Source organism: Cucurbita pepo, chromosome 9 (assembly GCF_057944985.1).
Source record: "Cucurbita pepo subsp. pepo isolate OVF chromosome 9, ASM5794498v1, whole genome shotgun sequence".
NCBI lineage: Eukaryota > Viridiplantae > Streptophyta > Magnoliopsida > Cucurbitales > Cucurbitaceae > Cucurbita > Cucurbita pepo.
The window spans coordinates 2,914,223-2,939,908 of NC_141806.1; the positions used below are offsets into that span (position 1 = coordinate 2,914,223).

The 25,686-nt window shown below is 36.1% G+C and overlaps 4 protein-coding genes across 4 annotated transcripts; 2 read left to right on the forward strand and 2 right to left on the reverse strand.

The window, feature by feature from the left end:
- The first annotated feature begins 1,138 nt into the window (after positions 1 to 1,138).
- Positions 1,139 to 2,784, forward strand: LOC111801471 (protein LATERAL ROOT PRIMORDIUM 1-like). The gene is made up of 2 exons (XM_023685481.2): positions 1,139 to 2,016; positions 2,252 to 2,784. The coding sequence occupies exons 1-2, from the start codon at positions 1,392 to 1,394 to the stop codon at positions 2,485 to 2,487; spliced, it is 861 nt and encodes a 286-aa protein (XP_023541249.1). The 5' UTR covers positions 1,139 to 1,391; the 3' UTR covers positions 2,488 to 2,784.
- Positions 2,785 to 3,226: 442 nt separating this feature from the next.
- On the reverse strand, positions 3,227 to 8,118 carry LOC111801368 (phosphatidylinositol 4-phosphate 5-kinase 6). Its single transcript, XM_023685345.2, has 8 exons — positions 6,538 to 8,118; positions 6,252 to 6,419; positions 6,006 to 6,171; positions 5,803 to 5,919; positions 5,537 to 5,730; positions 5,333 to 5,457; positions 5,196 to 5,253; positions 3,227 to 3,863 (listed from the first exon to the last, which is right to left on the reverse strand). The coding sequence occupies exons 1-8, from the start codon at positions 7,707 to 7,709 to the stop codon at positions 3,575 to 3,577; spliced, it is 2,289 nt and encodes a 762-aa protein (XP_023541113.1). The 5' UTR covers positions 7,710 to 8,118; the 3' UTR covers positions 3,227 to 3,574.
- Positions 8,119 to 15,485: 7,367 nt separating this feature from the next.
- Positions 15,486 to 17,496, reverse strand: LOC111802359 (NAD(P)H:quinone oxidoreductase). Its single transcript, XM_023686691.2, has 3 exons — positions 17,336 to 17,496; positions 17,034 to 17,228; positions 15,486 to 15,898 (listed from the first exon to the last, which is right to left on the reverse strand). Exons 1-3 carry the CDS (start codon positions 17,427 to 17,429, stop codon positions 15,603 to 15,605), a joined length of 585 nt encoding a protein of 194 aa, XP_023542459.1. The 5' UTR covers positions 17,430 to 17,496; the 3' UTR covers positions 15,486 to 15,602.
- A 4,882-nt stretch (positions 17,497 to 22,378) lies between these two features.
- Positions 22,379 to 24,852, forward strand: LOC111802305 (aspartyl protease AED3). The gene is made up of 3 exons (XM_023686616.2): positions 22,379 to 22,852; positions 23,651 to 24,125; positions 24,283 to 24,852. Exons 1-3 carry the CDS (start codon positions 22,418 to 22,420, stop codon positions 24,636 to 24,638), a joined length of 1,266 nt encoding a protein of 421 aa, XP_023542384.1. The 5' UTR covers positions 22,379 to 22,417; the 3' UTR covers positions 24,639 to 24,852.
- Positions 24,853 to 25,686: the final 834 nt, after the last annotated feature.

Below are 25,686 nucleotides of genomic sequence, written 5' to 3' on the forward strand. Positions count from 1 at the left end.
TGTGTAAGAACCTTTTGGGGGGTGGCTTGTAGGTCATAGGGGCCTATGGTTGGAGGGGTTAGGGTTCCATTAAAGAGGGTAGGTGGTCCATCCCTCTATGCCTTATAGGTGTCTCTTTAGGTAACATTTGGATGAATCTAGGGTTTACCCAAATTTCACTTTGGAATAATTTCTTTTTTTTATTTTATTATTTTAATTTCTTTAATTACACGTCATATTTCTTAATATTTTAATTAGACCGTTAAATTAGTGATCATAGCTCAACCGTAATTGATATATTCGGTTAAATAATAATATAAATAAATAAATAAATAAATAAAATAAGATGATTACATTTGATGTAAGTGGTAGGCAAAATGAATCATCCTCTATTATTATATTATTTTTATTTTACCATCAAAAAGTTAATAAAAAAAAAAGCTATTGATTTGATTGGACATTCCTCCAAATAATAATACTTAATAATTAAACTTCTACTAAATAGTAAAAAATATAAGGTAAATCCAATAACTTAAAAAAAAGTTTTTAATAAATTTTGAACTCGAGTAAATGAGAGTGGTATGATTTGAACTGATACCACGTTTAACCGAGAGTGACCCTAAAGATATAGGGTTAAAGAAGGCTTAAAAAAAAGTTTTTAATAAATTTTGAACTCGAGTAAATGAGAGTGGTATGATTTGAACTGATACCACGTTTAACCGAGAGTGACCCTAAAGATATAGGGTTAAAGAAGGCTTAAAAGTTGAGGTGTTCATATGACTCGAGAACCCAATCAATCCAAACTCACTGATCCAAACCATAAAGGTTTGGGTTAGCTTGGGTTAGATTTTTTTTTTTTTTCTTTCCGGGTTGAATTGAATTTTTGAAAAATCGAAAATTTGGGTTTGTTCGTAGATTGACATTTTTTGCGTTAGGTCAAACTAACCCATCTGATACAGGGACAACCCAACTCAATCCTACTGATTAATTATTAATGTAACGTGTATTGGAGATAAGTATGATTTTTTAAATAACTAAAAAAATAGCCCGATAACTCAATCCAACCCGAGAGGGTTCGGTTGGATTGTGTTCTAAATTCTAATATATAATTTTAAATATTTTGTTTAAAAAAAAAAAAATGAATTGCCTCTCCTTTTCAAATCTAAAAACAACTTTTGTCACTGCAGAGTTTGGAGAATTATTCATTCCACTTCATCTTCTTCCTTTTTTTTTTTTTTTTCTCTCCTCTGTTACTGTGAATTCAGAGAAATTCCCCGCCATGAACACACCAACATCATTCCATTTGCTTTCCTCTTAACAAATTTATTCATCGTTTAAGTGCTGTTCTTCCCAAATCTGAAACACCCTTTTCAGTTTGTTCCAATCAATCATCTTCTTCACTCTGTTTTTCAATGTTGGGTCTCAGAGATGTTCTGTTTTTAGCTCCGACGTCTACTTCCGATCATCATCCTTCTCTGCCTCTTCACTCCCCCGCCGCTCTCGGTGTCAGCGTTGGCATTTTTCCACTTTTAGCGGCAACCCCATCTCTCCCGCCTCCTCCTCAGCCGCCTAATCAGACGGCTGAGGAAGTTAGTGATCGTACTCGGAGTTTGGAGAATCTGAAGAAAACCCATGATTTTGGGTTTGGGAAAGGGGATTCGTTTATTGCCGGCGACAAAGGCGACGCCGGCGAGAGCTCCATGGCGGTTTGTAGGGACTGTGGAAACAGAGCTAAAAAAGAGTGTGAGTATCGGAGGTGCAGGACTTGTTGTAAAGGACGAGGGAATCATTGCTCTACTCATGTGAAGAGTACTTGGGTTCCGGCGTCTCGCCGCCGTGAACGTCAGATGTTGGTGGTGATGGACGGCGTCGCCACTGCTAGTGGCGACGGTGGTTCTTCTGGTTCTTCGTCTGCTGGTGCTAAAAGACCCAGAGTTTTGATTCCTTCGCAGAGTACTCCTCCTGCCGCCGCCTCTCACGCTTCTGCCTCCATTGCTACCACCTCCCGGAGCTTTGAAACAACCTCCAACCATCAAGGTGGTTCTCTCTGTTTCCCTCTGTTTTCCTCTGTTTTCCTCTGTTTCTCTCTGTTTCTCTCTGATTCTCTCTGTTTCTCTGTGTGTAATGATTTGTTTATCTGTTCTTGAGAAAACCCAACAATCTTTTCATATTTCACACTCTGTTTTCCTCATGATCTTGAATTCAGTAGATTCAAATTGTTGTTCTTCAAATCTGCTCTGTTTCTTGGAACTCTGATAGCTTTTGACAACAGATGCAAGCTTCAAGAAGTCCTTACCGGGGCAAGTTCGTGCCCCGGCGGTGTTCCGGTACCATAGAGTGACAGCCATTAGCAGTGGTGAAGGAGAGTTAGCATACCAAGCAACAGTCAACATTGGTGGCCATGTCTTCAAAGGCTTTCTGTATGATCAAGGAGTTGTTGATCACAAAAATGGATACCCATCTCTTTCACATCTCCATTTGGAAAGTGGTAGCCATCACAGGGAATAGACACATTCCTCCTCTTCTTTCTTCCTAAACTCTTCGTCCTAACGATTACCCGAAACCTCGGTCTCACCTCGGCTCTCGGCTCCCGGCTCTCGGCTCGGAACCTTGAAAGATATCATATCTCTACTAGGATGAAGCAAGCAAGCTTGCTTGCCCCCATCTCTTGTTTGATTGTCTATCTAAGAAACGCTCGTAACCGTCGAGTATCTACTTGTGAATGCTATCATTTAGCTACGACTTCAAATATTGTCACCGATATGGATCTTCTCTAATTATGATTGAGACCGTGTTCATTGTGAATATGTAGTAGGAAGCTATATGAATGAAGTCGAAGCCAACACGAGAAGGCGAACAAAATCCATAGCTCACTATCACACCCTAGTCTTTTCATATATTATTGGCCCCTCATTGTACAAAGTGTAGGAAACGACTCCGACTACATATCATAGCAAATAGCAAAAAAACGTGACTAAACGGTACGCAAAAAAGATGTTCGAGAACCCAATGGCTAATGGGTTTAAGCTATAAAGACAATATTCAGTATTTTATATCCAAAATGTCCTAAGATTAAGTTAGTCTACTACCCGTTTCTATAAGAACGAAGCATTCTTTATAAGGGTGTGTAAACTCTCCCTAATAGACACGTTCTAAAAACTTTTAAGGGCAAACCCGGAAGAGAAAACTCAAGGAGGACAATATCGGGTAGCGGTAGGCTTAAGAGCGTAGGTTATACAAAAGCAACGGGAAAGAACAATGGAAATCGAGTTATTTGGGGCTTCAACCATTGGGTTAAGAGATACATTTACAAATTAGTAAGAGTTGGGTGAACAACTCTCATCTATAACTTTTCTAAATCATATCACAATTTTCTAACTTAGAAGGAAGAATACAATGCATAATTGCCAAAGCTCTACATGGTTACTTTACTTTATACACCAAATGGTTACCTGTTTCTTTGATTTACGTCTTCTTCTCGTGGCCGAACGCTACGACTATCAAAAACCGATATCATTTCTCACAACGGACCGACTGTACAACGATGGCCACTGGTGCGAGTTTTGATGAATTGGGTTGGTCAGTATTAACTTCTTCAAGTGTCTTCTACAAAAATTCTGAAGATGAAATCTCGAAACCGTTTTGAATATTGCTTTGGATCGACAGCAGATATCGATGATGGATCGTATTGAAACGATTTATAAGCATGTTCGAGTTTCTTACTGATGTCATAGTGTTGTAGTATGTCGATTATACCGACGAAAATGATCACGTCGTATAACTCCCCAGTTGGTTCTCCTACTAGCTGAGCTTCGGGTTCTCCTTGTCTCACCGTCCGTTCTGCCCGTGCTGGCAAATTGATGCCTAATCTAATGGAAGCCCACCTGAATAAGTAAATGATTGAAGTAATTTGGTAATGATGTTGAACAAGAAAGCATCTATTTCAGAAAGCTAATAAACTTGAGCATGGAAGAAATCAGGCATTAGCTAGCATGGTGCATCAGTAAAATATTGAAAACAAGCATAGATGGTCGAGTTTCTCGCTATACTACAACGGTATCGTGAGAAGGTTCTTGCAGGATTTCTATGAGATCTCACATCGGTTGGAGAGGAGAACAAAACACTGTTTATAAGGGTGTGGTAACCTCTCCTTAGCAGGCACGTTTTAATAACCTTGAAGGGAACCCCAAAAGGGAAAACTCAAAGAGGACAATATCTGCTAGTGGTGGACTTGGGTCGTTACAAATGGTATCAGAGCTAGACACCGGGCGATGCGCCAGCGAGGAGAAGCTAAGCCCCGAAGGGGGTGGACATGAGACGATGTGCCAGTAAGGACGCTGGGCCTCGAAGAGGGGTGAATTTAGTAGGGGAGTCCCACATCGATTAGAGAAAGGAACGAGTGCCAGTGAGGACGTTAGCCTCGAAGGCGGATGGATTGTGAGATCCTACATCGGTTGGGGAGGAGAACAAAACACCCTTTATAAGGGTGTGGAAACCTCTCCCTAGCAAACGCGTTTTAAAAACCTTGAGAGGAAGCCCAAAAGGGAAAACTCAAAGAGGACAATATCTGCTAGTGGTGGGCTTGGGTCGTTACAAATGGTATTAGAGCCAGACACCGGGCAATGTGCCAGCGAGGAGACTGAGCCCCGAAGGAGGGTGGATCACATCGATTGGAGAAAGGAACGAGTGCCAGCGAGGACGCAGGGCCTCGAAGAGGGGTGGATTGTAAGATCCCACATCAGTTGGGGAGGAGAACGAAACACCTTTTATAAGGGTATGGAAACCTCTCCCTAGCAGACACGTTTTAAAAACTTTGAGAGGAAGCCCAAAAGGGAAGACCCAAAGAAGACAATATCTGCTAGCGGTGAGCTTGGGTCGTTATAAATGGTATTAGAGCCAGACACTGGGCAATGTGCCAGCGAGGAGATTGAGCCTCGATGGAGGGTGGATTTGGTGGGGGTCCCACATCGATTGGAGAAAGGAAAGAATGCCAGCGAGGACGTTGGGCCTCGAAGAGGGGTGGATTGTGAGATCCCACATCGGTTGGGGAGGAGAACGAAACACCCTTTATAAAAGTATGGAAACCTCTCCTTAGCAGACGCAACCTTGAGGGGAAGCTCGAAAGGGAAAACCCAAAGAGGACAATATCTACTGGTGGTAAGCTTGAGCTATTACAATATCAGTAACTTAATATCAATAACTCGAGTCCATTCTACCTGCCCGAGTCTTGTTCCGTGAATTGACCGTCTGCTTCATAGTCGGGATCTCTACTTTCTGAAAGATACATTTTTTAATATCAGATTACTTGCTGAAACTACGATTTGGAACGCAAACTTAACCAATGAGCAGATACCTGAATCTTGGCTATCGAGCGTGTTCGGTTCCTGGTCCGAAGTTTCTTGGAAATGAAGACCAACTAATAGACTATAGTCCATGATCCTCTCCTGTTCAAGAAAGTCACAGTCCTTGTCTACTTGCCTGGATACAAATTCTTTGTCATGAACAGCAATGATTTGCAAACAAAACTGATTCAGAAAAAATGTTGAAAAGTTCATACCTACAAAATTCTTGAAACCAAATCTTCTGTAACCGGAATATATAATTAAGATCGAGATCTTTAAGCGTGGTCGTTCCGTCGATTTCGGCCTCCGGTTTATCAGTTATCCGACCATGTGAAGAACCTTTCAAGTCGAAACGTCGATGGATAGTGTACTCGGAACAAAACAGGTTTCCCATTATCACGAATCGAACCTATAAATCAAGAACATCTATGAATTTAAGGATCTATATCAACCATTGTAATGCTTTACTATCCTTTAATACCTTCTTTTGTGAAGTACCCGTCAATCTAACACAATGAAGACCGTAAAATTTGGTGACGAGAGTATTTTCGAACGATCGAACGTGTTTATAGTAGGCAGGAAGCATCCTCAAGAGAACCTGCACGTTATCATGGCGCGTTAAGATTGGAATATATTCAACTCGTAGAAACATATACGACAGCTGAGAGACATAACAAGACTAACTTTCACTTCAGCCTTCTTCATCGTTTTAATCATGTATCTATCGTCGTAGGTTAAATAAAAGAAACTCCCGCTTTTTCCGGGGGACGAGAGTTCCCGAAGGGCGTCGTTTCCACATATAGATAGCATATAATCAGCTGGGTCGACCTTGAACAGTTTCCTAAGAGTCCTGAAATTACAAATTCGATAAGATGACTGAAAACTTCGAACCGAACAAGAAATATGCCGATCGTTACGTTTAGCACTGACCTGAAGACAACAGGACAGTAATCCTTCCATTTGAAATCAGAAGATTGATGAGGTGGTGTATACTTGGAACCTTCCGGTGGAAATTTCGTCCAGACTTTCTCCTTCGGATCGAAAACTGACGACTTTAGATCAAGCGATGTCGCTGGAGCTGGCCTCCCAACAGAATGCCTGCGCTATGGAACAAAAAGATCACTAAGTTGGCTAACAGATACTCAATTCATTTCATACAACATTCGAACACGAAGTAGAGCATCGTGATAGACGTAGCTGAATCATTTATATATACCTAATCCCGAGTTGCAGATTCAACATGAGTTCATAATTCTTATGTCCTTTCGATATCGTAACACCCTGTCTATTAGCAGGCTGAAATCTCAAACTCGATTGTCGTTTCCCTTTCCGTTCGAAATCATGTCGTTGATGATGATGACGACTCCCAATTCCTTTCCCATTTCTTGAACTCCCTTCATTCGTCGATCCATCATTCATCGAATCAAAACTAGAATTCGAAACTTTCCCATCAACAGATAATCTTTTCAATCTCCTATTCCCATCAATCCCTTTCCTAGATACCATTAACTTCTGCGGCGACGAACCGATATCAATCCCCGACCATGTTATCATCTTCTGAGACGGATAAATCAATATCCTCTCCCCATTACAAACCACACAATCATTCAAATACTCAACCAACATCCCCTGAGGATCAGATGCCATTTCTTCATCCTTTGATGAACCACAAGGATAAAATGTTCCACTCCGTTCATCACATTCTTTACTCCAAACACCAACATAACAACTCCCATCACTCCATCTAAACGTTCCATTCCCTTTAGGTAACCCATCTTCCCAACACCCATCATAACGATTCCCATCATTCAAAACCATTGTTCCATTACCATGAATCTTCCCATTTCTCCATTGACCAATATAATGATGTTCATTCTTCCATTGATATCTCCCCTGCCCATCTTGATACCCTCTACGCCATTCCCCTTCATAATAATCCCCATTAGCATAGTTTTGTGTTCCTTGTCCATGTCTTAAGTTCATAACCCAACACCCTCTATAAGTATCACCAGAAGAGCCAGTATAAGTACCTTTACCATCCATGTAGCCGCTTTTGAAATCGCCTTCATAAGTAGCACCAGAAGGCCAGCTGAATTTGCCTTTGCCTAATGTCTTGCCCTTATACCATTCGCCAACGTACATACACCCATCGGTGCAAAGATACTTACCATGACCGTGCGGCATATTATCCATCCATTGCCCTGTGTAGAAATCGCCATTGGGTATCGCTCTCTCCGCGTGATGAAGCTCACCAGGGCCTGGTTCATCGTCTGCTGGAGCGACGGACATTGCTGCAAATATGCTATTAGCCCTTTTCTTTGCGGAGTTTTGGGTTTTACGAACGGTTGCTTTCCAAACCTTGACGATTCCAGCGTTTTTTTTGTACATTATCACTCTGAATCTCTCCTATCTCTATGTTTTTTGAAGGATTTTGGTGTCATTTAGGTCATTTCTTCCCTCGATTCATCACTCTCCTTACCCATTTTCGCCGGAAATCGAAGAACCCAGATCGGGAAAAACGTCGGTTAATCGAATCTTTCAAAAGGGAAGGAAAATGGGAAAGAGAGAGCGATTGAAAGGGAATGAAACGGAGAGGGATTACATAAATACGGCGTTATTTGTGTTCTTCGGAGAGTGATTCTTCTGGTTTTGAGGTTCTATCATGATTTTGTGAAATGGGTATGTCTCGGATTTTGGAAAATGGAAAGAGAATCAAATTCTTTTTTTCTAAAAAAATAAAAAATTAAAATTAAAAAAGGGATAACCAAAGAATTAAGCTGTTTGATTGATGAGGAGGAAAGCAAAAGGTTCTTGATACCAATGACGGACCTTTTCTCTTTGTCTCGCTAATTTCTTTTTTTTTTATTTTTTTTATTTTTTATTTTTTATTTTTTGTTTTTTTTAATTTTAGTTTTTTTTTTTTTCAATTTTAGAATTATTTGGACCAAGAAATTCAACCCCATTTCCTTTCCCTCCCGCTTTTGGTTCCTAAAATAACTAAAAAACCAAACATTTGGAGGGACGAGAAACATGCTCATTTTGTGTTTTTTTCTTAATAGAGTGTCGCGAAGATTATTACGGTTCGAGTACGATCTCCTATGTCTGTATTGAACATAATTTGTAACAATCTAATGTCTTGTCTCTTTGAACTTTCCCACAAAATTTTTAAACCGGTCTGATAGAGAGGTTTCCATACTTTTAAGAATGTTTTGTTCTCCTTCCTAACCGAGATGGGATCTCATAATCCACCTCGTTTCGAAGTCACTGTCCTCAGTGACACTCGTTCCTCTATTTAGTAATGTGGGATCTTACATAATTGGTTGAAATTAACCTAAAAACGAGTAATTTTGTGTCTTTCTATTTTTTTTATAAACATGGTTTATTAAAATTAATTGGAGTGTCGGGAAGATTATTACGGTCTAAGTACGGTCTTCTATGTTTGTATTAGACATAATCTATAATTGTGATGTCCCACGTTTGTTGGGGAGGAGAACAAAACCACCATTTATAAGGGTGTGGGGACCTTCCCTAAAGCCTTGAGGGAAAGTCCAAAGAGGACAATATCTGCTAACAATGGATCTCGGGCATTACAATAACAGTCCAAGATAAAACATTATCCACCTCACTTCGAGGTCAATGTTCTCACTGACGCTCGTTCCTCTCTTCAATTAATGTGAGATCTTACATAATTTATATTTTTCGAGAAAATAAAAATTTAAGTTAAGTTTTGTCGGAACAAATTAGTAAAAGAAATTAATTTAATTTAGACGTGGGTCAATTAATTTATATTTAAAAGAATGTTTTATAATTAAGCAACATTATTGACTTGATTAAGGGCACAAAATTATTTAAAAATTAACCATGAGAAAATCGTGGGAGAAAATGAAAGAAAATATATATTAATTAAAATATTAAGAAATTAATTAAATATAAAATAAAATTAAGACGTGGTGGCTACTTTGTTAATGTTAATTAGGTCAAAGCCCAAAAGGCCCACTCCACTCCCTAAAAAAAAGGAGAGAAGTGGGGCCCACAATGGAGTTAACGTTAGTGGCTTTAAAAGTTGACACTTGTCCTTTTATGCATCATAACTTGAAATCATCCATCATGAGTACATGATGATGATGGATCATACATCCAACAATATTTTAATTTTTTTTCCCAAATTTTCTTTGACATAATTCTTGGGTATTATGGTAATTTAAACCTTCGTTTTTGTTTATCTTCGAGTATTAAATGTTTTTTAATGATGTTCGGTTCTGGTTCAGAGGTGTTCATATGACTCAAGAATTCAACGAATTCAGACTATTCAATCGGAACAGTAAATGTTGGGTTGGATTAGATTTTTTCTTTTCCCGATTTGAGTTAGGTTGTGTCTTTGGAACACCGAAAAAATCGATTAGGTTCGAAGGTTAACCTGACCAACCTGAAAATAGAGTTACAATCCAACCTTATTTTACTTTTAAGATTAATACGAAAGTTAAGAATATTTGACGTTTGTAACCAATAAAAATGATATATACAGACTTGTAAAGGTTTAATATTTAAATTTTATGATATTTTTAGTTATTAATATTAAATAAATAAAATTTTAAGAAAAATATAATTAATTTAAAAATAAAAAATAATAATAATAATAACTTTCTAAGAATATATTTTTGGTTTAATATATATATATATATATATATATATATATATATATATATCAAATTAAATTAAATTTCTAGAAATTTTTAAAATTTAAAACAAAGTGATTAAAAAAATAAAATCCTAAAATAATTATTAAAAAAAAAAATACACCCAGACAACCCTAAAGTGATTCCACAATTCAAGATTATTTTTTTAATATATATATATATATAAGCTTTTGACTAAGAAAGTTTAATTATTTGAAAAAACATTATAATATATTTATTTAATTAATATTACGAATTATTGCTATTTTTAAATTAAAAGAAAAAAAGAAAAAAAAAAAAAAGTAATGCCCCCTCCATTCACAAAGGTATTTGGACATACCATTATTCAACTTTGGCTATCAAACAAAACATTTTCATTTCCCACAACTTATCTTGTTGGAATCTTCACAATTTCTTTAATATAATCTCTCAATATTCAAACCTATATAATTATTTTATATACCAATTTGAGAACTATTAATATCGAAATCGAAACCCGAGCAGTCTACAAACTCCACTGTTAGCAAATATTGTCCACTTTGGCCTGTTTTGTATCGTCGTCAGCTTCATAAATTTAAAACACGTCTACCGTCAGTGTCTCACATAGTTCAGTGATTGGTTCTGTTACCATTTGTAACAACTCAAGTCCACCGCTACAAATCTAAAAGTAAAGTCATGAGAGCTTATGTTTAAAACGGGCTTGAATTGTTATACACTACATTGACCATCCAATTACCAAATTTTGGCCAACCATATCCTCCTTTCAACCACAAACACTCACGTAGTTGATTCAGTTAAGACCACATTAGCAATAATACATGAATAGTCTTTATAATTTGGCAAACACTATTAATCTATAAGACTCATATTAGTTTCTATGTCTCAAAGACGTGTGCACGTAATTCAATCATAATCAGCCAGAGCTAAAAGACCCAGAAGCCGAAAATGATTGAATAGCGTAATTGCACACCAACCATACCCAATTAAAACCGAATAGGATCGACCCACATGCACCCATTAAAGAGAAAGACATAAGTTTGAAGGGTCGAATATTAGGCAACGTGTAAGACGAAAGGCCATTTGATAGGGAAGAAAAGAAAAGAAAAGTAGAGATCTTTGTATTAATGGGGAAATTTTGTAGGGCATATGCCCTATGGGCAATGGGTTGGCCATTGGCAAATAGGGAGAGGTGGGGGAGACAAAGGTGTGTGTATTGTCAACATAAATAGAGGCAAAGTGGTGATGATATGGAAAAGACAAAGGGCAGCATTGGACCAACAATGAAGGTTTGATGTGTACAATGTTGTGTTGTCAGACTTAGAATACTCTTTTTGTCTTTTAACTTTTTCTTTCTTTATTTTTTCTATTGCACTCAATTCCATGTCTTTCTAACTTCTTCCCACTCCAAATCTTTCACTTTCCTATAATACCCTTCTTCTCGATCGGTAGGGTTTCAGTTATGCTCCCGAGCTTTGAAAAGTTCTCGTCTTTATCCTTAAATTTTAAAATTGATGCAACTGATGTGAAAATTCAAAAACATACGCTATATCGTTTATAACATAATTCACTTAGCGTGGCAGTTGATATGTACATTTTGATTGTGTAAATGGTTTTGTCCACTTTGGTCGGATACCATTTGTACCAGCTCATGCCCACCGCTAACAGATATTGTCCGTTTAGATCCGTTACATATCGTCGTCAGCCTCACGATTTTAAAATGCATCTATTAGAGAGAGATTTCTATACCCTTATCAGGAATGCTTCATTCCCCTCTCCAACTAATGTGGAATCTCACAATTCATCCTCCTTAGAAGCCCAGTATCCTCACTGGGCACACCACTCGACGTTTGGCTCTATACCATTTATAATAGCTCAAGTCCACCGCTAACAGATATTGTCCGCTTTAGTCTGTTACATATCATCGTTAGTCTCACGGTTTTAAAACACGTCTGTTAGGGAGAGATTTCCACACCCTTATCAGGAATGCTTCATTCCTCTCTCCAACTAATGTGGGATCTCACAATTCATCCTCTTTAGAAGCCCAGTATCCTCACTGGGCACACCACTCGGCGTTTGGCTCTATACCATTTATAACAGCTCAAGTCCACCGCTAACAGATATTGTCCGCTTTAGTCCGTTACATATCATCGTTAGTCTCACGGTTTTAAAACACGTCTGTTAGGGAGAGATTTCCACACCCTTATCAGGAACGCTTCATTCCTCTCTCCAACTAATGTGAGATTTCACAATTCATCCTCCTTAGGAGCCCATTGTCCTCATTAGGCACACAACTGGGCGTTTGGCTCTATACCATTTGTAATAGCTCAAGCCCACCGCTAACTGATATTGTCTGTTTTGGTCTGTTACGTATCACCGTTAGCCTCACAGTTTTCAATCGCGTCTGTTAAAAAGAGTTTTCACACCGTCATAAGGAATGTTTCATTCCTCTTTCCAACCGATGTGAGATTTCACGGAAACATACACCAAAATTTTAAGGATATTTTGTATAATTTAGCCTAATTATTATTTATATACGTCAATGTCCAGTCCATTTACCGTCCGAGTAACTAGATAGGTACCGAGTTAAATTTTATGTCACCAAGGGATTGGTGTAAAATTTATGTGTTACCCTACAACTACAAGGTAAAAAAGAATGGTGGTAGTAAAAAGTTTTTGTAGCCTAGCATTTACTTGTTGGGGTCGTCTTTGTTTGATAGGTAAGCATCTTTCGTAACAAAGTCTGTCAAATGTCGTGTTACCGTATTACTGTTTATTGAGTCGTAAAAATGATTTTTTATTTTATTTTAAGAAGACGACAATAAGTCAAAGATATAAATAAAGGCACTGGGTATGATTATTTGATGTCCGTTCAAACCCGAACAAGTTCATGTGATCAGATTTTATAGGTTAAGTACATGTCGTGAAATTTTAACTCAAAGAGTGATTAGATCGAAACATAAATTTTATTTTATATTTTAACGTTTCTAAATATATTAAATATAGAGTCGACTTAAAAAATAACAATAATAATCCATTGACATTGTGAAGCCTAAAATAAATTAAAATTGCTCCAAAAGTAATTATGTTTATATTTTTTTATAAATTTTTAAATAAACATTTCGACAAAAATATGGCCGGCGAGGTGAATGTGCGCGCACGCTTTCTCCCGCCGCCACTGTTTGAGAGGCGGTTGCACCCGTCAACGGCGGTTGTTTTTTTTTTGTTTTTTTTTTTTTTTGAAATCATATAAAATTAAAATCTTAAACATCTCTTTAATATTATTCTAATTTAAAAAATTTATTAGACACAAATTTAAAAATTTTAAATAATAAATTAAAATACATAATAAGACAAAATAAGACATCTCGATAAAAGAAATATATATATATATATATATATGAATGAAACGAAACTACCACCAAATGAACAGTAATCTTGAAATATGCGATTATAGTTAAAAAAAACTTACATGAATTATTAGTTATTATTTATAACAACAATATATATCGGAGTATCAGGGCATCAAGAGTTGAACATAGTCTCTAAATTGTAACAGCTCAAGTCTACCACTAGTAGATATTATCCGTGTCGACCTATTATGTATCGTCATCAGTCTCATGATTTAAAAAAGAAAACGTCTATTGGGAGAGGTTTTAACACCCTTATAAGAAATATTTTGTTCCTCTCTCTATGTGAGATCTCACCATTCACCCCCTTTGAAGGCCTAGTGTCCTCGTGGTCACACTGCTTGGTACCTAGCTCTGATACTATTTGTAACAGTTCAAGCCCACCGCTAGTAGATATTGTCCACTTCGACTTGTTATGTATCTTCGTTAGCCTCACTAAACCTTAAACCCTAACGGATCAAATAATTTAACTCGAGTTGATTGAAACCTAAACCCTAAAATTTGAAAAAAGGGATTTGGGAAGGCTAAAAAGCAAAGGTACACAAAAATGGCAGAGTGGAGTGTGGGCTACCTATTGCTAACGCTAATGCTAACCCAATTGCTTGTGGAAGTAACCAAAACAGAAACTGCCTTTTCCAATCTCTTTTCAATAGATTAGGGTTTAGGGTTTAGAAGACGGTCTGGAAATCTCTTCTTAATAGATGTGAATTAAAACTGTGAGGCTGACGAGAATATGTAACAGGCTAAAACGGACAATATCTATAAGCGGTGGACTTGAACGGTTACATCACTCATTTCAGAAACTGTAATATGATCGTTAACCTCTCGTAAATGTTTGAAAATCACCTTTAGAGTAAGAATATTTAGAAGATTGGATGAAAGTCGATCCATATCTAAATTTATGAGTTTTTCTTTCTAAGGTTAAATTAAAGTTTAGTCTCGAAATTTTCATGTTTGTATCTATTTAATCCCTCGACTTTTGTTCCGTGTCTAATAAATTCTTAAACTTTTTTTAAAAATTAAAAATTAATTAACTACAAGACATAAATTTAAATTTAAATTTTATATGGACAAAATTTACCATTTGGGTAAAAAAAACCATTTGAGAGGAAAGAGAGAATAGGTATAAATGGAAGGTAAAAAATTGGTGATGTCTTAGTAGCTTAACTGGTCAGAGATTTAGGCGGCCGCCCCCACTGTAAATTCTCTCTTTCAGGCTACTTTTACATTTTTACACTCTTTTTTTTACTCTCTGTTTTTTACCATTTCATTCCCTATGTCTCCATCACTCCACGTTTTTACCCATATTTCATTTTCCCTTTTTTAACTTTAATCCATTTTAAATTTTGTATATTAAAATTTAAAAAATATAATGAAAATTTGGAAGTTTTTGGTAAAAGGGGCAAATATGAAATGTTTACTTATTCGGGCCCATTGGAACATTGGGCTTTATTCTCAATTCTAATCCGGCCCAATTTTCTTCTAATGGGCCTATAGATCCAATTGCAGGCCCTTGTAATTATTGGAACATTAATAATTATTTATTTACCCAAAAAAAAAAAAAAAATCAACTTAGTGTTATTTTTATTTTTTTATAATTAGAAAAAAATTAAAAAATTTCCCGTCAACCTCACGGTTTAAAACGAGCTGCTAGAGAAAGGTTTCCACGCCTTTATAAGGAATATTTCGATTTTAAAACGTGCTAATAGAGAGAGGTTTTCACACAATTATAAGAAATGTTTCGTTCATCTTTTAGATCTTTGGTTAATTCATCTATTAAGAGCCCAACCCCACAATTATTAGATATTGTTCGCTTTAACTTGTTATATATCATCATCAACCTCACGGTTTTAAAACATGATGGTAGAGAGGTTTCCACACCCTTATAAGGAATGTTTCGTTTCTTTCTCCAACCAACGTGAGATCTCATAGCCTAGAATCACAAAAATTTAAATAAACGGTCGATAATACATGAAAAAGCTACTATCGAGTAAAAACTTTTCATTCCTATTTTGCCCTCAACTTTTTAAACAAATATCGATTTTGTCATCAAAGCCATGTTAAGTTGTATGAAAGATAAATACCAACGAAAAACAGGACGATCGATGTTATTTAGATGGGGTTCGAGATAACAAAAACAAACACGTAAGCAAAGACACGAAAGATCAAAGTAGTGGTCGGGTATTGTTTTAATTTGATCAGAGGCGTAGAGAAAGGTTCGCCAAGGAGAGAAGAACTTGCTTCAACCTATCCTTGGTTTCTTGATGAATCAAGTCGCCATTATTGTCATCAAACTTGAGAGGTGGCTGAAAGGCATTCACATGGAGCTCTGGCTTGTTGACAAAGTGAAGGTCTAAGAAGACTCCCACTTGCCGGAGATGGAACTGTGCCAGTGCTCCGCCGAACCCTCCGCCGGCACTCACGATGGCCGCCGCCTTTCCGGCGAATGCGTTTGGTGGCCTTGACGCCCAATCAATTGCATTCTTCAATGGAGCTGCAACAATGATTAGATTGGCAACGATTATTTTTAAATTTAATCACTTTTTTTTAAAAAAATATATATTTTAATAATTTGGATTAAAAAATAATTTAAAAAACTTTTGACATTTTTAAGTGCGCATTATTTATATTTTTTTATTATCGGAATTAAAGGTATCATTATATTTAAAAAATAATTTAGGTGGAATTCAATTATTCTTATAAAATATTTTCAAATATCGAAAATAAATACGTCGTCAATAATATTAAATATTTATTAATGTTTAAAAAAAATATGGCGTTTTCAAATGAGGCAGCGTAGAGTAAGATCGAGGACCGAGAATATAATCCTTATCTCAACCCTATTTTAGTTAATTGAAAAAAATCTCTCCCCGTACTTATATTCACGGGTCAAGGCGGGGATCGGGAGGCCTTCTTTGTATCCATCCCCACCACCTATCAAAAATCTCAGGTCCACACTGTTGGATGATGAAAGTCTCATGTCGGCTAATTTAGGGAATGATCATGGGTTTATAAACAAAGAATACTCTCTCCATTGGTATGAGGCCTTTTGGGGGAAGCCCAAAGCAAAGCCACGAGAGCTTATTCTCAAAGTGGGGAATATCATACAATTGTGGAGAGTCTTGTTCGTCTAACATGGTATCAGAGTCATGTCCTAAACTTAGTTGTGCCAATAGATTGGTAAATTTTCAAACATCGAACAAAGGACTCCAAAAGAAAAAGGAGTCAAGCCTCCTCAAAGACAATAAAAAATGACTAAGACTCCAAATGAGTCTTTGAGTCGAGCCTCGATTAAGGAGAGACACACTTTGTTGATGGGAGGTGTTAGATGATGAAAGTCCCACATCCCCGGAAATGATCATAGGTTTATAATCAAAGAATACTCTCTCCATTGGTATGATGCCTTTTAGGGGAGGCACACTTTGTTCGATGAGAGAGTCGTGTTCGTCTAACACACACTGGTCAGGGCTCGGGCTCAGTGGGTTAAAAAACGCCCTGGTTTGGTTACATCTAATCCTAATTTTGTTAAAAATAAAATAATTTTTTAATTATAAAAAATATAGATTAAAAAATAAAAATAAAAATTCATCGTGCCATTAACAGATTTCTTGAGGGAGAAGAAACGAGACCAGCAATGGAGTAATTATATTCCGGAGAAGCAAAGAGAATGCAATCGGCCTCACGAATCTGCCGCCGGAAATCTTCAACGACGGCCGGAAAACCATCCGGCGGCGTTTCCAGATCCGTATTGAGCATCGGCAGAGGCTCCACTTCCAGATACTCAATTTCAACGCCTTCAAGCGATTCCTCGCAAATCGCGATCGCTAATCAACAGAAATCGCAACAAAAATGAAAATCCCTCACCAAATTTCAACAATCGACAATACAAAGAAACAAGAAATCAACGCATAAGAAATCGACACAAGAGTACCGGCGCGAACTAGGCCGCGATTGTAGGAGGCCTTGCGAATAGAGCCGCACAGAGCCGCCACTTTAACCACCGGTTTCGTAGCCGTCGCCGCCATAGATCTCGAAACGAAGACGCTCTGTAAAAGTGTTTCAGCGCTCAACTCCGAATTCGCCAATCAACGATGGAAGTTTAAATACAGATTTGTGAGCGATACAAACGTATATTAAATTGATGTTTTTTCTTTAAATTAATTTGTTTATTTTATTATATTAATTAATTGTTATTATTTTGTTTCTGTTTTTAAATTAAAAACAATCAATTATTTATTTAATATTTTATTAATAAAATAAAATAGAATCAAAATTTTATTTTATAATTTTGGCTATTAAATTTAAAAAATTGTTATTAAACCAAACTTAAGACGGAAGAATAGTATAAAATTTAAGAACGGGACAGAAGGAAAGCACCTAATTCTACCCGAGACTAATTTTAGAGTCATTGGAGTTGAATTTTTGGATATCGTGGATGTTTATAGCAAAATCGAACATCTGGGTATTTAACTATAGTTGGAAAACAAGTGAGTACCAGGGAGACCTGACCACAGTTAATTCAAAACACGTTCATCATTGAACGAAACGCTAGAGGTAACATTTTCCAAATTAAATAATAATTTTTGAAAGGACTAAAAGGAAATAAAAGAAATGGAAGAAAAAGAGGAGCCGCCTTATTATTTAATTGGATAAATAATAAATAGCCTATGTAAGAGATGAGGTGGACAGATCATGTTCTAGGATTTATGTCCTACAAACAATATTAGTTTATTGTTCATATTTGAATTTCAATATTAAATTATTTTAATTTTAAATAAAAATTAGGTATTATCAAACGTCCTGGTTGACACATCGTCCAGTGTCTATTTCTTATATCATTTGTAACCGTTCAAATCCACCACTAACATATATTGTCTGTTTTGGCCCATTACGTATTGTCGTCAGCCTCATAATTTTAAAACGCGTCTAAGAAGTTTGGACAACTTTAAAAGAAATGTTTCGCTCCTCTCTACAACTGATGTGAGATCTAACATTAATGATGAGCTAAATTATATTTATGTCCATCGGGGATACGTATAAATTTCGACAATGAATTGGTTGCTTAGCTTTCATCCAGTAAAAATTCTTTTAGATCACCGAGAATCAACAGTAATGTAAAACAGTCGACAATGGGTTGATCGGGACAATGGGTTGATAATGAGAGTGATAAATAAATCATGAAGAAACACAGCCAATCGCATGTATTCTAAAAAATACTATTACGAATAAAACTTAAAAATAAAAAGGTGACAAATAAAAGGTAAAATTGAAATATCATAAGGTTTTGAGGCTAAATATAAAAGTAAATGAAAAAAGAGGCCCATTAATTTAACAGCTTGCAAAAGCCCATAAAAACAAAAGTTAATGGGCCCTTATAAAGCCCAAATTTAATTTGTGAAAAGTTTACGTTATTTTCGTTTTTTATGTTTGAGAAAAAAAAAAAAAAACAATATATTTATTTTCCAAACAATAGTGTTATTTTCTTTATTTTAAAAATAAAAACAAGTTTCCTTCTACGGGATAAGCAACCCATTAGCTTATACTTCTTTCCCGCTATACCCATATAGACTTGCGTCGTGCACATTCAGCACTCGACCGGCTCGTTGGGTGTGGAGAAACATTGGAAACCAAAATAGCTTTCTTCAGAGCCATTTCTTGACCAGACATGCTCGGAATATATATTTTTCGATATGGGTAAAGCTGATTCTCTCCTTCCCTTATAACCTTGGTATAACTGCAGAGATTACCTCATTCCCGTCTTTCTATAGGTCTGTTTTTCCCAGCTTATCAGTTTGTAACCACTAACATTAATCCTATGATAATAATAGTTCTTCGAAACACACTCGACCTAATACGCCTTTTGATCATTGATCTCCTTCCAACTCTCTCACTTCTGTCAACTATAAACGATAGAGAGTAAACTCCAAATTTTAACAATTTTTGTGTAATTATCAACCCGACCCTTTTTACACATTATATATCTTGAAATTTATTGTTCTAATCATGTACTCGACCTCGATAGGCAGCAGACAATGATACACTCCAAACACGGGCTTATTAATTCTCCAGTTCAAACCCAACAACTCCTCGGGTTAACTAACTCTCGAAACTAAACAATTTCATTTAATAATTCTACTCTTTACCCGAACGCTCCTAGCTCGTCGCCCCCACCAACACCAATCATAAAATCTTATCCATTATTCTTATCCATAAATGATTTCCATGAACATTAATTATAAAATATTTGTTTATAGATTCATCATTTATATATAAATAAATTAAATTGCAATTATCACATTCCCTTAATTATTATTTTTAAATTTAAATTATGGAAAAGAAATTAATTTTAATTCCATACTTTAGTCACTCATTTTTTTTAAATCTTATTAATTTAAATCAGCAAAATTAATAATTTTAAAAAAGCATAAACCAAAGGACAAAAATGTCCAAACAACTAAAAGTATGGATACCCCACCAAAAGAGACCCTTTTTAACCCCAAAAAAAAAATTAAAAAATTAAAAAATTAAAAATTAAAAATACTTCTACCACTATATTTTATTTTAAAAATATATTAAACTTTCAAAAAAATTTAAAAATACCCAATAATATTTTAAAAATATTTTGAATTTTTAAAATTTCCATTAATACCCTTCAAATTTTTTTAAAAAAATTTAAAAATATTTTTAAAATATATTTTTTAATTTTTTTTTTTTTTTGTTATTAAAAATGTTAAAAATTTAGTAATATATATTTTTTAAAAATAAAGTACATATTAATTTAATAAAAAATAAAAAATAATTTAAGGCCCAATAATTAGGAAATCTACCCAAAAGGAAAAGGGGAAAAAAAATCCTCTCGTGAAGCAAAACGACTACAATGGGAAAAGCCTGCTAAAAGCTACCTCAATCATTTTTTTCCTTTTTTTTATTTTTATTTTTATTATTATTACTTTATTTTATTTATTTTTTTTTTTTAATTTAAAGGAAATAAAAAATTTAAAGCAAATGATCGATGCACAAGTCACGCAACGTTTGATGGTTATTAGAAATGTACACGCATTGATAACCATCGAGAGCGTACACGAATTAGTTTAAGTTAGGTCGAAGAGTTTTGTTTCTAAATGACTCGAATAGGGTAATATTCTTATTTTTCGTAATAATTTTAAAAGGAGAATTGAGTCGTAAACCCTATTTTCGAATTGGCTGAGTTGGTTGAGTTGACTCGACCCAAATCGAAATTTTTTGAACGGAAGTTTGAACACCGGAGAGGAGTATGGAGAAGTAATAATGCTTATTGAAACCCTAATTCGAGGGCTTTAATTTTAGCGAAAGGACAAGCCATGTTGGTTGATAAAAGTGCAATCACATGCAATTTCATCACATATTTTGACTCTTTCCTATACGAACATGGTTGTTTTGTCTCTCCCTTTTAGAAAAACTTGGTCTTTTTTTTTTTTTTCTTTTTTGTCTTTTTTTGATCTGTTTGAGCTATATGATACCGAGAATGAATGAGCTGGATGTTGATTAATTTATGTAAAGAATTGAAAGAAATAACCTCGTTTCTCGAGCTAAGTGCAAGCTACTAATATTAGAATCGAGACATCAACAACTTGTTCTAACGATCTTTCTTGAATATAGAATATTGTATAGATATATCTATATCAAAATGGAACGACAATCGAGGGTATTAAAAAAATTTTATGACTCAAAAAATTCGATCAATCCAATCCAACTCCTATAGTTTCGGTTGTGTTAGTTCAAATAATTGAAAATTTTATCGATCCATCATTATTAAATTTTAAAATTGAGCGGGAGAATCCTAAAGAGAAATGGAAGTGGGGAAGAGAGATACGAATTGGCACGAGAGATCCAACGATGAAATGGAGTCCACTCTGTTCCCAAAAACAACTCCCGGTCCCCGTCTCCATCCCCATCCCCATTCACATTCTCATCATTATTCCATTCCACTCCCACAAGAATATTCTCTCGTATTTCTGTCCCCATTTAATATTTTACTTAAATTCAATCGAGCTCAATATCGTTCAACTCGTTAAGGCAGAATTGAATCTCTATCTTTTCACGTTGAACTAAAAGAATACCTATCGCGCTCGGTTGGGTGACCATGTTAGTACTCACAGACTACCTTTGTATACTCGAAACAAATACTAACTCTTTGTCTTAGATTCCCGATCCCTATTCCTCTTAAGCCTATACCCCTACCAACGTGAAAGAAAAAAAAAAAAAAACCCTATAAATTCAAATTTTAATATAAAAATGGGAACATTATTCTAAAGTATTATTTAATGTAGTTCGAGAATTTTTTTTTTATGAACTTTAATAATTACTCAATAAATTTTGAAAATTTTTATATTCGTGCCGTATGTTCCAAGGATTGGGTTGTTTAAATGCGTAGAGATCGGAAAGAACACCAACGGCAAAAGCACTCTACTGGGCTGACACTGACACTGAGAGACGAAAGTTAGGGGAGCAAATGGGATTAGATACCCCAGTAGTCCTAGCCATAAACGATGGATACTAGGCGTTGTGCGTATCGACCCGTGCAGTGCTGTAGCTAATGCGTTAAGTATCCCGCCTGGAGAGTACGTTCACAAGAATGAAACTTTGCCCATTAAAGCATTACGTGAGCTGGGTTCAGAACATCATGAGATAGTTCGGTCCATATCCAGTGTACGCGTTAGAGCATTGAGAGGATGTTGCCCTAGCTCGAGAGAACCTCGAAGGACGCACTTCTGGTGTACCAATTATTGTACCCACGGTAAACACAGGATAGCCATGTACGAAATGCATAACTGCTAAAAGGATCTGAGTAGTAAGCCCACTCCAATATGAGTACTACACGGGACTATTAATAAATTGGTTAATTTTGTAATTTAAAACATAATTTGTATAATTTTGAAAATTAAAATAATTATTTATTTTGATAAAAGCTTAATGGACTATAAATACCCCTTCGTCATTATCACAATCCACACTCTATTTCAAATCAAAAGCCATGAACACAAAACCATCCACTTTCCTCTTCTCTCTCCTCCTCCTCCTCCTCCTCCGCCTCCTCGCCGCCGCTTCCGGCGGCTCCCTCCGCGTCTTCCACATCTCCACCCACTCCAAGCCGCTGTCATGGGCCGACGGAGTACTCCAAATGCAGGCCAAGGACGAAGCTCGTCTCCAGCTACTCTCCTCCCTAGTCGCCCGCCGCTCCGACGCGCCCATCGCCTCCGGCCGCCAGGTGATCCAGAGCCCCTCGTACGTGGTCCGGGCAAACATCGGAACCCCTGCCCAGACGCTGCTATTGGCCCTGGATACCAGCAATGATGCCACGTGGATTCCGTGTTCCGGCTGCGTGGGCTGCCCGGGAACCTCCGTTTTCTCCTCTGATAAATCCTCCTCCTTCCGGCCGCTCCCCTGCCAGTCGCCGCAATGCAGCCAGGTAGGGCCCACTCCATTTTCTTTAATTATAAATAAATAAATAAATTCATGATATTTTAAGGGCATTATTGTCAGAAAAACAGTTCTTATTGGATTTCCGTACTAATTAAAAAAAAGTCTTTTTATTTTCATATATTATTGGGCATCTCTATAATGTCTGTCTGTCAGTCACCGACTGACTGTTCAGTCACGGACCAACAAAGTTTTCCAATTCCCTGTCTACACTTGCACGTGATCTCTTGTTTTTTTCTAATTAATAAATATATTATTCATTTTTGTACTAATAATATTCTTACCATTTAAAAATAAAAGATAAAATACACTTATTGTAATTTTTTAATAATTTTATTTAATATTATTGAATTTTTTAAACATTTTTTTATAGAAATTTTAGAAATTTTAATTATATTTTTCAAATAAATTACAAAATTTAAGAAATTTTTTATTAATTAATGTACTCTTAAAAGTTTTAATAATATTCTAAACTTATTTAAATAAAAACTATTAATATTTTATTTAAAACTATTTGACTTTTAGAAAAAAAAAATTGGAGGGTATTTTTGAAAATTTAAGTATAAGTTTTAAACCAATTACAAAATTTAAGAGGTTTTTTATTAATTTAATATTTTTTTTTACTTTTAACCAAATTATAAATTTAGGTTATGAATTTTCAAAATTAAAATTTGGAATTTTAGTATGAAATAAGATTATATTTAAATTTATAATTAATTAATTATTTAATTTTAGAATTTGAAAAAATATTTATGACGCAGAAAATTTATTTTAACGTTAATCTCAGGTACCGAACCCCAGTTGCGGTACCAGCGCGTGCGGTTTCAACATGACATACGGCAGCTCGACGGTGGCGGCGGATTTGGTTCAAGACAACATAACGCTGGCTAGGGACTCGGTTCCGGCGTTCACATTCGGGTGCATCACGAAGGCCACCGGGAGCTCAGTGCCGCCGCAGGGGCTGTTGGGGCTGGGCCGTGGCTCATTGTCGCTCTTGTCGCAGACCCAGAGTCTGTACCAGTCCACATTCTCCTACTGCCTTCCCAGCTTCAAATCGGCTAGCTTTTCTGGGTCGTTGCGGCTCGGGCCAGTGGCTCAGCCTAAGAGGATTAAGTATACGCCGCTCCTCCGCAACCCGAGACGGTCGTCGTTGTATTATGTCAATTTGATCGGGATTAGAGTCGGTAGTAAAGTCGTCGACATTCCTCCTAGTGCTTTCGCTTTTAACACCGCCACCGGCTCCGGCACCATCATTGATTCTGGTAAGATTGTTGGTCGAGAGTCCTACCTTAACTAATTTAAGGAATGATCGTAGATTTATAAATAAATAATACATTTAAAAAATCAAAAACAAAATTATTATAGCTTATGATCATATTATTAAATGTAAGTTTAATTTTGATTGGTATAATTATTTAGGGACGACGTTCACAAGACTAGTGGCGCCGGCGTACACGGCGGTGAGGGACGAGTTCCAGCGAAGAGTAGGCAACGCAACCGTCTCATCTCTTGGTGGCTTCGACACTTGCTACACCGTCCCCATCGTCTCCCCCACCATAACCTTCATGTTCGACGCAATGAACGTCACTCTCCCACCGGACAACTTCCTCATCCACAGCACCGCCGGATCCACCACCTGCCTCGCCATGGCCTCGGCACCCGACAATGTCAACTCTGTCCTCAACGTTATTGCCAACATGCAACAACAAAACCACCGTATCGTCTTCGACATTCCCAATTCCCGTGTCGGTGTCGCCCGCGAACCGTGCTCTTAGAACGTGTCGTCTCCGATTCCGGTGATGTTTTACTTTCGGAGGTCTTAGGATAAGAGTGTTCGGTCGTGGTTTGAGTTGGTTATGGGGAAGGGGTAAAATCGTAATTTTGAATTGGTGTTGAATTGAAACGAGTGTTTTTATGGTTGTGTTATTGTGTTTCTTTTTATTTATTATTAGTTTGACATTTTTATAAAAATATTTATTTTTAAATTTATATTTCAAAGACCATTAATATAATTATGATGTTTTATTTAATTATATTATAAAGTTGTTAAATTATAATAATGTCGAACTGTGGACAAAATTAAAATACCATCTACAAGAAAAGAATATTTGAGACGACACAAAAAAAAAAAAAAATTGTAGTTTGACCAAATGCATCTAATGGTCGGAATCATAACTCCATTAAATAACTTTTTACGTATGATAGGTTCGGTTTTGTTTGAGAACATTCATTTGGATTGAATTGAGTCGGATAAATCTTTTGTAATAATCTAAAATTTCAAATTGATTGGATTGGTGACCGAGTAACTCTAACCCAACTTAACCCTCTATTTTCAGGTTAGATTAGGTTGGGTTGTCCCGTTATTCTTCTCTTAAAAAAAATTATTTAAAAAAATATATATATATATAATATATATATATATATATTAAAAACGTGTAAAGCAAAAGGCTATAAAAGAGAGAAAGGGAATCCATTTAAAGTGCAACCTTTAATATTTACAAGGCTTTTTTTTTTTTTGGCACATTGGCTAGTGGTGGTGGAGACGGTACTACCCGTTAACTTAGTGGTGATGGTCGTGGTGGTGGTGATAAATTCGGGTGGGCGACAGGCCCACGTGGCTAACCCACCCCGTCTTACTCTCCCACCGCTCATTTTCTCTCTTGAAAAAAAATATGTCTGAGTTACCATTTAATCTTATTACTGACTCGTTTGATAATCATTTTATTTTTTAAAATTTATTTATTTTTAATTCCCGATCGTAAAAGACAGTAACTCAATTTTAATATAACCCGTGAAAAAAAATAGGTATCTTTTAGACATATA

Coding starts and splice junctions, on each gene's coding strand:
- LOC111802305 (XM_023686616.2), top strand. CDS start 22,418: ATGAACACAAAACCATCCACTTTCCTCTTCTCTCTCCTCCTCCTCCTC. Junction 22,853..23,650: donor AGTCGCCGCAATGCAGCCAG/GTAGGGCCCACT, acceptor CGTTAATCTCAG/GTACCGAACCCCAGTTGCGG. Junction 24,126..24,282: donor CGGCACCATCATTGATTCTG/GTAAGATTGTTG, acceptor ATAATTATTTAG/GGACGACGTTCACAAGACTA.
- LOC111801471 (XM_023685481.2), top strand. CDS start 1,392: ATGTTGGGTCTCAGAGATGTTCTGTTTTTAGCTCCGACGTCTACTTCC. Junction 2,017..2,251: donor AACAACCTCCAACCATCAAG/GTGGTTCTCTCT, acceptor TTTTGACAACAG/ATGCAAGCTTCAAGAAGTCC.
- LOC111802359 (XM_023686691.2), bottom strand. CDS start 17,429: ATGGCGGCGACGGCTACGAAACCGGTGGTTAAAGTGGCGGCTCTGTGC. Junction 17,229..17,335: donor TCGCGGCCTAGTTCGCGCCG/GTACTCTTGTGT, acceptor TCTGTTGATTAG/CGATCGCGATTTGCGAGGAA. Junction 15,899..17,033: donor ATATAATTACTCCATTGCTG/GTCTCGTTTCTT, acceptor TCATTGTTGCAG/CTCCATTGAAGAATGCAATT.
- LOC111801368 (XM_023685345.2), bottom strand. CDS start 7,709: ATGTACAAAAAAAACGCTGGAATCGTCAAGGTTTGGAAAGCAACCGTT. Junction 6,172..6,251: donor TACTGTCCTGTTGTCTTCAG/GTCAGTGCTAAA, acceptor TTGTAATTTCAG/GACTCTTAGGAAACTGTTCA. Junction 5,920..6,005: donor TGAAGAAGGCTGAAGTGAAA/GTTAGTCTTGTT, acceptor GATAACGTGCAG/GTTCTCTTGAGGATGCTTCC.